The 13,575-nt window shown below is 26.9% G+C and overlaps 3 protein-coding genes across 3 annotated transcripts; all 3 read right to left on the bottom strand.

Annotated features, from left to right (window-relative positions):
- Positions 1–321: 321 nt before the first annotated feature.
- Positions 322–1,175, bottom strand: OCT59_002551 (uncharacterized protein; the record flags this gene model as incomplete). The annotated part of the gene is made up of 5 exons (XM_066144597.1): positions 322–354; positions 514–744; positions 828–859; positions 1,006–1,042; positions 1,110–1,175. The coding sequence occupies 5 exons, from the start codon at positions 1,173–1,175 to the stop codon at positions 322–324; spliced, it is 399 nt and encodes a 132-aa protein (XP_065995750.1).
- Positions 1,176–4,136: 2,961 nt separating this feature from the next.
- On the bottom strand, positions 4,137–4,618 carry OCT59_002552 (uncharacterized protein; the record flags this gene model as incomplete). Its single annotated transcript, XM_066144598.1, has 2 exons — positions 4,137–4,388; positions 4,589–4,618. The coding sequence occupies 2 exons, from the start codon at positions 4,616–4,618 to the stop codon at positions 4,137–4,139; spliced, it is 282 nt and encodes a 93-aa protein (XP_065995751.1).
- Positions 4,619–8,844: 4,226 nt separating this feature from the next.
- Positions 8,845–10,510, bottom strand: OCT59_002553 (uncharacterized protein; the record flags this gene model as incomplete). The annotated part of the gene is made up of 6 exons (XM_066144599.1): positions 8,845–8,982; positions 9,049–9,405; positions 9,484–9,654; positions 9,720–9,892; positions 9,952–10,089; positions 10,393–10,510. 6 exons carry the CDS (start codon positions 10,508–10,510, stop codon positions 8,845–8,847), a joined length of 1,095 nt encoding a protein of 364 aa, XP_065995752.1.
- Between the last annotated feature and the right edge of the window lie 3,065 nt (positions 10,511–13,575).

Raw genomic sequence — 13,575 nt, forward strand, 5'->3', positions numbered from 1 at the left:
TAAGCAATCTAACCATATGACTTTATAATATTATATTTTACAAAAATTATTTGATTAAATTTTCTCGCATTTATGATTTACAATTTCACTTTTTTCAATAGTAATATCATCTTAGCTAAAATATCCGTCTTAAATTTTTTTTCATCTTATTAGTATAATACCATCGCTTATATAGTTAAATGTTATATAATGCATTATTAAATAATTCCAAATTTACTCAAAAAATAAGCAATTGTAATATATGACTTTTCAAAAATTCTGTGAAAATAAGCAAATGAAAAATATGACATTGGCAAAAAATATCATTAATTTTACGCAAATCTAACCTCTAACTGTGGCTAAAATAGCATGTGACTAAGCAAACGATATTGTTACCTATACATATATTGCTCGGGATCCTACCCGATGTGTATCCGATATATGTAACTGCCCGATATATATCCAATTTATTACCGATATATAGGTGTCCAATATATACCCGATAGTATAGATTTTGACCAGTGTTATACATACGTATAGGTCTTTGATTTTTTTTGTCTCAACATGTTTATTCTTACTGATTTTTTGCCAAAATTCTGAATCAAAGTCTACTTCATTATGGCTTATATTAATAATTTCAGGATTGATAAATTCACAGTGCTTGATTCCCATACAGTTTCTTTCTTCTTTATTAACGCTAATATTACCAAAGAATGGACAGTTCTTAATTGAACTTTGACCACCTCCACCTAAGGAATATTGAATCTGAAGAAAAATTTATTTGTATTATATTTAATAATTTTAATAGAATTAATAAAGCTGCAGATTAATAAATGATAATTACTTACATTTTTCAAACAGTCTCTTGGATTCTTCCAACCTGTAATATTATATACTGTGGATATTCTGAAGTTTTTGGATATTCAATTGGTATAGTGGCATAATGAACTTCTTGTACATGTGTCTTTCTTGAAAATATTGCAATTGAATCTTCTTTTTCATCACTTATATCAGTATCTTTATCACTTTCAATAGTATTACTATCACTTTCAACTTGATATTCCTTTAAGAAAGCCAAAAGAAAATTAATTTATTAAATTGAAAAACTTAGCCTCATATATTTTACTTACAGGATCTAACTCAATATAATTAATATCAAGTTCTTCTATGTCTGAAAGATCTATTTTCTCACTCATTTTTATTATTTTGGATAGGAATATTTTTCACCAATAGAAAAAAAAATTTTTTCATGTGATTATAAGCCACAATAGAAAGTATTTTTTGTGTTATATCTGATGTTATTGTTTATTACATGTGTTTCATTGTATCACATAAAATATTTTAATATGATATTTATTGTGTCACATAGTATAATATTATCTTAGTATGGTAATTTGTCTTATCATACATACTAAATTTATAAATCATATTATACTGATTTACTATATACCCAGTTATTTTACTCATTACTGTTTTTTCTATTATTAAATTAAAGTTTTAATTATTCAGATATTGTTTCATCATCAGATATTATTTCAATATCTGAAAGAATAAATGGGTTGACTTTAGACATAATCAAAAAATAGTAAAGAAAAAGAAAAAGCGTGTTTACACGTAATTCAAGTGCTAAAGAAAAAGAAAAGCAAATAATATATATTTACGCATTTGCATTTCTTTAATTTATATTTAGAAATATATTAATTAGTTTATAGATAAAGAAAATAAAGAAAACAGTCAATTTTGGAAATGTTTTTGCATGGTTAATGTAATATAAATACTAAAATTAGTCAATATGAGTTATTTATAAATTTCCAAATAAATCTTCATTACAAAAAAAATTTAATAATATATAAATGAGAACCAATAAAATTTATCTCCTCAATTATATATGCATTTGTATTCAAAACCATACTATGTAAAACCATACATACCATATAGTTAAGGATGGTGCCGCAAATATATAATTGCAAAATAATTGCGATTTACAGTATTGCAGAACATTGCAGATTTTTAAATCTAAAAATTCACAGATCCACAAATCTGCAATTATCTGCAATCCTACAAATATTCTGCAAATCTGCAAATATCCAAAGTATCGCAATTCAATTGCAAAATATTTGCAGGATTGCGGAATATTTGCAGATTTGCGGAATGTCCACAAAAAAAACTAATGTTTTTTTTAATGAAATATAATTTTTTAATTTAACTAATAAAAAATATATTTCCTTTTATTATTAATTATAAAAAAAAATCATTTTTCATTAACAAAATTTAAAAAAAAATGATTTTATTTTTTAGAAAAAGATGGATCAGTAATTGGAAAAAACTGCCAGAAACGGCATTTTCTCCTATAATAACTGCAAAAAAAATATCAGAACTAATAGTTCTGGCAATTTTAATAAAAAAAAATAAAAAAAAATGCCAGAAATAATAGTTTTGGCGTTTTTATAAAAAATTAAAAAAAAACGCTGAAATCAATAGTTCTGGCATTTTTATATAAAAAAAAAATAAAAATTGAAACTTCAGAACCAATAGTTCTGGCATTTTAATAAAAAAAAGTCAAAAAAAAATGCCAGAACCTATAGTTCTGGCATTTTTATATAAAAATTTAAAAAAAACGTTGAAACTCATAGTTCTAGCATTTTTATATAAAAAAAATTAAAAGAAAATGCCAGAACCATAGTTCTGACGTTTTTATATAAAAAAAAATTAAAAAAATGCTAAAACTATAGTTCTAGTGTTTTTATATAAAAAAATCAAAAGAAAATGCCAGAACTATATAGTTCTGGCATTTTTACATAAAAAAATTAAAGAAAATGTCAGAACCATAGTTCTGGCATTTTTATATAAAAAAATCAAAAGAAAACGCCAGAACTATAGTTCTAGCATTTTTATATAAGAAAAAATCAAAAAAAAGTGTCGGAATCATAGTTCCAGCATTTTTTATATAAAAAAAAATTAAAAGAAAATGCCAGAACTTATAGTTCCAGCATTTTTATATAAAAAAATAAAAGAAAATGCCAGAACTATGAGTTCTGGTATTTTTATATAAAAAAAATTAAAAGAAAATGCTGAAACTCATAGTTCTGGCATTTTTATATAAAAAAATTAAAAGAAAACTCTGGAACTCATAGTTCTGACATTTTTATAACTGACAGTTATAGGCAGCCAATTAGAATTGCAAAATTGTGAACTACTAACCGCAATTCAACTTACTTCAAAATTTGCAATATTGCAAATTTTGAAAATCATTTGTGAACTCATCCTTACATACAGTGCATACATAAAAAACTATACCATACATAATTGCTATATATCCAGTTAAATGCATTTATTTTTTTTTGCATAATACACCGTAAAATTAAAAATAAATAGCAACATGGGCGAAATCTTTATCAATAAAGTGAGAGAAAAAAAAATTGATGCTAGAAAAGCGAAATGAAACAAATTTAAACTTCTTCAGGAAAGGAACCATCCATTATTTCCTCATCCACTAATGATTTCCTGCAACCAAAATCGAAGTTAGACGAACTATTCGTTATTGGCGCTAGTTAAGAACATTATCATTTCGTTAATACCCAAGAAATCCTGTCAGTTCACAATAAAAATCATGTGTACATGAACAATTGTTTACGCTGATCACTTTTGCCAAAAAAATTTTTTTATTATTATATGCGAAAAATAAATATAAAGGTTCAGAACTTTGCTCATGATACATGACGTCTATGTTAAAACCTATTTATCTGACACTAGTTGAATGATGTCAAATCGGAGACCAATCAGATGACCGAATTCCATTTGATTGGTCCCTATTTTTTAAAAAATTTTCATCAATCGGTAAACCCGATTGCTGCTAAAAGATGGTGCAAAAGAAGGATACTCAGGTACCAATCGGAATATCAATAGAGTACAATCGGGTATTAATCATAGTTACCAATAGAATATTTACTATTTAACATATCAATATACCAATTTATAGCTTTTTGATAAATTTATAACAATAAGAAATCTTCTGATTGCCATACATTTTTATTTAAAAATTTACAAAAATTTATGATTTTATTTAAAATATTTAAAATATTTAATATACTAAAAAATCGGTTTTATTGAAATACCGATATTGCTAAAATTGTTATTTATATAATTTGACTACTCCACTATTTGCTGCTGATATTATTATATTCAGAGGAAACAATACTAACAACTCTTTTATTTTTATTTTGATCTTCTTCTTCGTCTTCCTGATTTTCGTCAAGTTCTTCTTGATTTTCGTCAACTTCTTCTTGATTTTCTTCAACTTCTTCTTGATTTTCTTCAACTTCTTCTTGATTTTCATTAACTTCTTGATTTTCGTCAACAATTTCTTGATTTTCATCTTCTCCAGCCTGATTATCTTCTTTCGGTGGATTCTAGTTTTCGTCAGCTTTTTCTGGAAGAAAGCATTTATTTTCACTATATTTCTCGATAAGCTGTTTTAGGGATCTATTGTAGCCATCTTTAGTCTATCATGGGGCATTACACGGTCGAGGAAAGAACCATTGTCCAAAATTCAAAAAATGCAAATTCCCCATTTTTCTGGAAAATGGTGGGAAATTGTGGAAAATGCTACATTACGCTGAGCAATTTTTTGGAATAGCATTGTTACAACATTGTCTGATTTAGCAAATCTTATGAAATTTTGGGAAAATGCTACATTACACCTCAAATGTAACATTTCGTAACATTGTTATAACATTGTTAATTAAATCAAATTTTGCTTTTTTTTGTCAAATGGTGCATTTTTATGAAAATTCCGCATTTTGCCACCAATGTAATATCATTGTAACAACATTTCATAACATTGTTATAACATTGTCAATTAAAATCAAATTTTGCTTTTTTTTTGTCAAATATTCTGATTTTCTGCCAAATGGTGCATTTTTACGAAAATTTCGCATTTTGCCACCAATATAATATCATTGTAACAACATTTCATAACATTGTTATAACATTGTCAATTAAAATCAAATTTTGCTTTTTTTTTGTCAAATATTCCGATTTTCTGCCAAATGGTGCATTTTTACGAAAATTCCGCATTTTGCCACCAATATAATATCATTGTAATAACATTTCATAACATTGTTATAACATTGTCAATTAAAATCAAATTTTGCTTTTTTTTTGTCAAATATTCCAATTTTCTGCCAAATGGTACATTTTTTATGAAATTCTACATTTTGCCACCAATGTAATATCATTGTAACAACATTTCATAACATTGTTATAACATTGTCAATTAAAATCAAATTTTGCTTTTTTTTTTGTCAAATATTCCAATTTTCTGCCAAATGGTACATTTTTTATGAAAATTCCGCATTTTTTAGCAAATTTCATGCAAATTTCATGTTTTTTTGGTCAAATGTTACATTTTTCGTTAAAATGTTATTTTTTTCGACACTTTTTTTGCAAAATGTACATTTGTTAACATTTTCTAGAAAGATGTAACATTTTATCAAAAAATTAGATCATTTACTAAAAAAATGCGACATTATTTACTGAATATTGAATAATTTGATATAATAATCAGATAATTTTGCAAAAAAAAAAAATTATTTATTATGGTAAATTTAAATGTGAAATCTTCTATTTAACGATAAAATGGCCAAGTATTCAGTACGTTTGTATTTAAATTTTGCTGGAATAAATCTACCTAATATGTGATGAACCAGAATTATACTATCAACCGAAGAATTAAAAAACTCCTTTTTCCAAAGTTTGGATCATTCGTAAAATCATCAGAATCTTCGCTGGAAAAAAAAATCTGATGTTTGCGGTCGCAGCGGGTTTATACCAATTCACAAAAGCCAAATAATGTTCCGTCGGACCATTCGGAAGATGAACTGTATGTTTGAAATAGAATTGTACCTGGCCGGAATATGTGTCTATATTATACTTTTCGTCAAAATGACAAAATACTAATTAAATTTATTTTGACAGACGTAATGTATTTTGACAGACGTAATTAATTTATAGTAATTTTATAATAAATAGTGAATTGGTCCGTTCCCGAAATACGACGTAATTAATTAGCGGAGAAGTATAGTCTATATCATTTCCACGTTGTTCTATAAAACGTGCTAAAATATAAGAGCTTCTAATATACCTTTTGGATAATATTGACCCAAAATATTCTGCACCGATGCGCAATCTGCCACATTGTGTGATTAGAGCTCCGAATGGGTCAAGTCAGGTCAGATTAATTGATAAACCTGATCTAAAATTTTTTTTCAGGTCGGGTCAAGTCAGGTTATATCAGGTTGTCTGTTTGACCTGACCTGACCTGAAACCTGAAAAATTTCAGGACTATTTTTATTAAAGTATTGAAAAAAAAACAGTACAAAACTTTTTTTTTTTAATATAATATTATGAAAAAAAACGTTTTTGCAATGTTTTTTATTAAAATATTGAAAAAAAATATTGCAAAACGTTTTTTTTAATATAACATTATGAAAAAAATGTTTTCGCAACGTTATTATTGAAATATCAAAAAGAAAAGGTTACGAAACATTTTTTTAATATAATATTATGAAAAAACGTTTTCGCAACATTTTTTCTCAAAATATTGCGATTCAACATTTTTATATTAAAATCATATAAAAAAGTGAATCCCAATACTGCAATTCACTTTTTTATAATGATTTTGTATAAAAAAAGTAAGTTGTGGTATTGCGATTCACTTTTTTATATTGATTTTGTATAAAAAAAGTGAGTTGCGGTATTGCGATTCACTTTTTTATATTGATTCTATATAAAAAAGTGAATTGCAATATCGCAACTCACTTTTATTATATAAAATCAATATAAAAAAGTGAATCGCAATACTACAACTCACTTTTATTATATAGTAGAATAAATAGTTTCAGGTCAACAGGTCAATCAGGTCAGGCCAATCTTCATATTCTGATTCCTGAATTTTTTTAAAAATCTCATATTCGACCTGAATTTCAGGTCAGGTCAGATCAGGTTACCTGAATTTGGCTGACCTGTTTGGAGCTCTATGTGTGATACTTCCAGTTACAGCAATGTAATTTTCGGTTGATAAAGAAGAATCTAACTGTGGTCGGCTAAAATTATATTCTTCATAAGCGCGATTGTAGTAATCAACTAGTAAATCCAAAATATCATCCGGTAATATGACATTCAATTTTATCGGACTTAAAAGTTCTTCAGAATATTCCTCTGTTTCTGTTGCCCACCAGAAACTAGCTTTTCAGATACGCTCCAAAACGCTGTAATTTCTCACTTTCGAGAGATTCATTTTCGTTATCGTCAGTTGTATCATTATTTAAATCAAGTATTTGAAAAATGGCCTGATAATTTAAAGCCAATGTATTGAATCTTCGTTCAATTTGAGAACTCTGCATCATAAATCGCATAATTTCCAGTTCAATTTTTTGTCTACTATTAGGTAAACTCCCTGTATAATTATAAAATCGTAAGTAATAATTCTGAATAATTTGAATAATATTATTGTAAATACCAACCAAGAATTCCATTCATCCTTTCAAAGGAGAAACACCAAAATGAGTAAAGAGAACCATAATCTTTACAACATTTGTTCAAGTATAATGAAAGATGTAAATTTGGTGTTATTGAAACTTCTCTGTAATTCGTTTCGATAAGTTTCAAAATTTCAATTAAATGTTCATGTGCGTCATCTAAATTTTTGAGTCGTCGGGCTGGATGTGAGAGGTGCAAGCACCACCCACCTCTGGGTCTATGACCTGTCGCAGTACCTATTGGCCCTCACAGGCTCAGGCATCCCCCGTCATATCTACCACCTATGGCCACAGTGGCATGGCTACACACTACTTTTCAACTCCTTTTTTTTTCTCCATTTTTTCTTATATATAAAACTACTATGACCACTATGACCACTATGACCAGACTACTAAAAAGTAGATAAAAACACGAATAAAGCCAAAATCAGACAGAATATCCGGTCATAGTACTGGTCATTGAAAAATTCGAAAAACTTATGATAATACTATGGCCACCTTAGGTTGTACCTCTCGGGCTTCAAAATCGATTCAAGCTATGACCACCCTTTATCTACTTACATACCAACTCGACCACCAAACCTACGACCACCAAACTACGACCACCAAACTACGACTACTGACCACCTGAACTATAACCACCGAACTACGACCACCTGAACTAGCGCCCATGGACCTTGGCCTGTGCCCATGACCGCTATTTATCTACTTACCCGGCAGCCATACCGCTGACCGCCTCCACAGACGCCAACTACGACCACCCTTTATCTACTTACCTGGTAATACCTAAACTACGACCGCCGAACTATGACCACTGAACTATGATCACCGAACTATGACCACCGAACTATGACCGCCAAATTATGATCACCAAATTATGACCACTGAACTATAATTACCCTTTATCTACTTACCTGCATCAGGAGTTAAAACAAGGCGTGGATCTGCAAAATTTTACGTCTTTAAAAAATTACGCAAATTTACACCACCTACGGGGTATACGGGTGTACAAAAATAGTGAATAACCTTAATAATAAGAATTTTCGCATTTTTTTTAAAATAAAATTTTACGTATCTTTTTATCAATGAGAATTTATATATGTTTTCAATAATAAAGATTCACGTATTTTTTCAATAATAAAAATTTTCGCGCTTCTTTTAAAATAAAAATTTTCATATTTTTTCAATAATAAAAACTTTCGCATTTTTTAATAATGAAATTTTTTACATTTATTTAATAATAAAATTTTACATCTTTTCGTTGCATTTCTTTACTAATAAAATTTATATTCTATTACAAACAATTATGAATTGAACAGTAAAATAACTACTCAAATAATCTCGCGTCATCATCATCTTCAGAAATTTCTTCAACATTATCATTATAATTAGTCATTTCTCTTGATCCTTCCTGAATTTCCGAAATATCACTTTCTTTTGGAAATGTATTTTCATTTAATAATACCTACCAAAGTAACAAATTAATGATAATTCCGATCATCATTTCTATAGATTTAAATTATAAACATACCAAGAAAATAGATGATCGTTGCTTAATGGCGTCTTCTGTGCATCTTATTTCGTCACTATGTGGATTTAAAACAATACAACAGACGGCAAGAGCAAATGAAATTATTGAAGGTGTTAAACAATTTTCCTTGGATTCTTTTGGCATTGCCTTCATAATAATTCCATTAATTACGAAAAGTCCAGTATTGTCTACTTTCCACAAATTCGCGTATGCTTCTGTAACACAAGGACTTTTTTTCCAATCAGTAATTTTTGCACCCAAATTTGTTTTAATTTCCGGAATATTGCATGTTTTAAAAAGTGTAGCTCTTATTTCTTTTGCGAGTATACCTCGACGATTTTTCATCTTGTCGAGACACTAGTATATTATCAAATAAATAACAAGATTAATATTCATAAAAATTATTATATTAAAGACTTTAAAAATAACACTTACGATAGGCATAAATTCAGAGTAAAATCGAGAATCCCAACGATGTCTCCCAATATCATTAATATATCCCTTAGACCCTTTTTCAATATATACCTCAAGATATTCCTTGAATAATTCTGGAATGGGGTATAAGGATTTCTTTTGTATTTTTTTAGTAATCGTTACAATACCTTTCTGTTAAAAAAAGTTCAAATGTTGTCAAAAATATTTACAAATCTAGGATCAAAAACAACATTTACTTTAAAAAAAGTGGGTGATAAAGATTCTTCACAATGTATTTTTAAAAGTATTTGTTTTATATCTTCAAGTCTCTTTTCTTGTTTCAATTGGTTTTTCCATAAAACTTTATTTTGATTGTTTAATTTTTCAAGAAACTTTATGGGAATTATATAGTATTCTTCTTTTTCACTTTCTATTTAAGTGGAAAATGTAAATCTTAAAAATATACATTCAAATTTTGGAAGTACGCACCAGTAGTTTTTTTAGCTTTTGGCATTAAATTATCAGTATCATTTTTTCTATATTTTCTTGGAGTTTCTGATTCATTCTCCTTGGATACATCACTACTATCTTCTTCCTCCTCATTGGTAACCTTTTTTTTATCAGGAACTTCATTAAGGGGTTGTTAAAGAAATGAAATTAATATGCAAAAATAATTAGCATTTTATAGTACACAAATTAATTATATATCTACATATATAAAATTGATTTTACCATGAATTTGTTAATCGTGAATTTCATGGTTTTGAAGACTTTCTTGATGATCATCTTGACTATTTCTTTCAGGATTATCCTGACAAACTTTTCAATAATTGTGAGAAAGTTTATTACTTAATTCCACTAGCCACAGTTTAATAATTCTTTGTTTATTTTGCAGTAAAGAAATTATCATTAATAAAAAATTTTAAATACCATCATTAAATTGCCTTTGACTTCTAAGACTTCTAAGAGGTACACGAGTAGTTTGAGTTATTGAATTGGTTTTTCTTCCCTTTCCTCTTTTTTTACTAGATCTTTCCATATCTGCCATGATTATTTTTAATAGTTGTATTGTAAAAAAAGGTTATTAAATGAAAAACAGAGAATTAAATAGGGATGGAAAGAAGATTTAAAATAACTTTACTGTATTTATATGATCATGAGTTTATTAATAGCTTACTAATAAGTTTAATTGAAGTACTAATAAGTTTAATTGAAGCATATTTATACATCATTTTGACCTCATTTTGCATCTCTGTGTAACCCTTATTTTAATTTGTATACTGTATAATAATTTTATGAATATGATTGCTAAAGTTCACCGGTAGTGATAGCATTATAATGTACTTTCAACCAGAATTAAAAAATCTAATAAAATACTGGCCAGTATTACATCATATTGATGACCAACACCACTGGTGATGTTTAGCAATATCCTAATTTTATTATGATACAAATTAATATATATGAATTTCAGTTTAATATTTAATCTATGTACTATTATTAAATGACTGTACTGTATTAAATAATTATGATATCATTACTGACAATTATATCATTTATATTATATAATTGCACTATATAGTTATTTCTTCCAGTTATTATTAAATATTTATGTAACATTATAAAATTATACTTTTCAAGTTACTTTTTTAAAATTGGTTCTAATTTCAATATACCATGAGTTTACATTGCCCTTTTGAAGGATGTGATCGAAACTTTGCAAAGCAACAAGCACTATTACAGCATATTCAGCATCAACACTGTTTTGTAGAAAATGAACTAAGTAGTACTATAAATGATCATAGTATAAATTTTCTTCATTTTCAAGAAGAAGAATTATTTAAAAGTTCAAAAATACCTAAGGTGAGTTTAAAAAATGCACTTAATCATAATACAATTGACAATTCATATTAATTACATCATATATAATTAAGGAATCAGAAAATGTATCAGAAATACAGGAAATTTTTAATTTTTCCTTATTTCAAGAAATTGACAATACTCAAGAAAATATGGATAATACAAAAAATGTTGAGGAAATTATAAATATTTCAGATGATGATGATACTGAACTAACTGAAGAGATTATGAACAATCCAAGTGATAATAATGGTAAAGAATTCATGAATATTTTGGATAATACTGAACTAATTGAAGAAATTATAAATGATATGAGTGATAGTGATGGTGAAGAATTTATGAATATTTCAGATAGTGATATTGATTCAGTTGATTCAGAAGATTTTCATGGAGCCAGTTTTGAAGATGCAGTAAATGCAACTCTTGATATTAATATTTCACAATGGCCCAATGAAATTTATAAAGAATTTGCAGAAATTTGTATTAATAATAATTTATCAAATCAAACTACTGATTCATTTATTCGATTTTTTAACAAAAATGCAAATATAAAAAATTCACCTTTACCAAAGAATTCCAGAGAAATGCATAAATTTATAGATTCAATGGTGGCACCTAATCTTGATTTTAAAGAGAAAAATATAATAATTTTTGAAGGTGTTACATATACTCTTTATTATCGTCCAATAATAAAAACCATTAAAGCGCTTCTTCAAAAAAAAGATGTAATGAAAGATTTTGTATTCCAATTTGAAAAAAAACAAAAAATGAATATAGTAAGTAATTAATTTTTTATTAATAAATAAATGCAATTCTTTAATCTAATTTTATATATTTGCAGGATGGAAGTCATTCACAAATTTTTGCTGAACAGTATAATTGTAATTGGTGGCAAAAAGCAGAATCTAAATTAAAAATTGGAAATAAAATTTTATCAATTATTTTGTATTCTGATGCAACACTTTATGATAACTTAGGAAAAATTCATCAGCATCCAGTTTTTCTTACTTTAGGAAATATTCCTTCTTGGGAAAGAAATAAAAAAGATGCTAAAGTAATATTAGGGTATATGTCAATTCTCCAAAGTAAAAACAAAGCAACTGATTATTTTTGCCAAATTACACGTAAAATAGAAATGCGGTGTTGGAGTATTATACTTCGTCCTATTTTAGAACTTGAAGAAATGGAGTTTACAATAAACAATACACAAGTTACATTTTTTCCAAGAATATCTGTATTTATTGCAGATATGTTAGAAGCAAATGCAATTACATGCACTTACAAATCAGCTATTTGCAAGATGTCGTATCCAAACTGTACTGTACTTGTTGAAAATTTAAATAATATGAATCTTTCAAAAGAAGACATAATTTTACGAACACCTGAATCAATGGCTTTTGTTATTCAAAATAAAGAAGCTCATGATTATTCAATTCATAATCAAAAAAATATCTTTTGGAACTTTAGGTAAATTTATTTAAACTTCAATAAATATATTTTAAATCAATAATAATATCAATTTTTTTCTAATTTATAAGGGAACTAAATATTTATGAGTTAGTTTTACCTGATAGAATGCACCATTTGGATTTAGGACTCTTTAAGTATATGTTAGATTATACACAGATTCTTTTAACTGAACAATGTGGAAATTGGGTAATTGAAGAGTTTAATAACCGGTTAGCAGCAATTCCCAAGTTTCCTGGATTGAAAATTTTTAATAATGGAATTGCTACTGTACAAACAGCAGATGAATACCGAATGGTAATGAAAGTAATTATTTCAGTAATTGATGGTATATTTGATGACAAAGATTCATATGTTAAAGAACGTAAATTTAAAAGTAAAAATATATATATATCATCAACTCAACTTGCTTTAGTATATTTTTTCTTTATTCGTATGTATTTAATGAGTCGTAAAGAAGAATTCTTAGAAGAAGATCTAAATGAATTTGAGGTAAAATAGTATTCAAATATTTTTTACAAATGAGCTATTATTTATAATTGAATATTTTTAATATTTGTAGAATTTAATTACAATATGGAGCTGTGAGTTTGTAAATGTTTTTGCTAGATTTAATCCTAGTAATTTACGTCTACCAAAATTACATTCTTGGAGATATCATGTTATTTCTGCAATTTGTCAATTTGATGCAATTAATGGATATACCAGTGAAACTTATAAGACCTTACATAAGTTTTATGTTAAAAATCCTTATCGGAAAAGTAATAAAAAAGAAGTTATGAATCA

This window comes from Rhizophagus irregularis, chromosome 10 (genome assembly GCF_026210795.1).
Source record: "Rhizophagus irregularis chromosome 10, complete sequence".
In the NCBI taxonomy this organism is placed as follows: Eukaryota; Fungi; Glomeromycota; class Glomeromycetes; order Glomerales; family Glomeraceae; genus Rhizophagus; species Rhizophagus irregularis.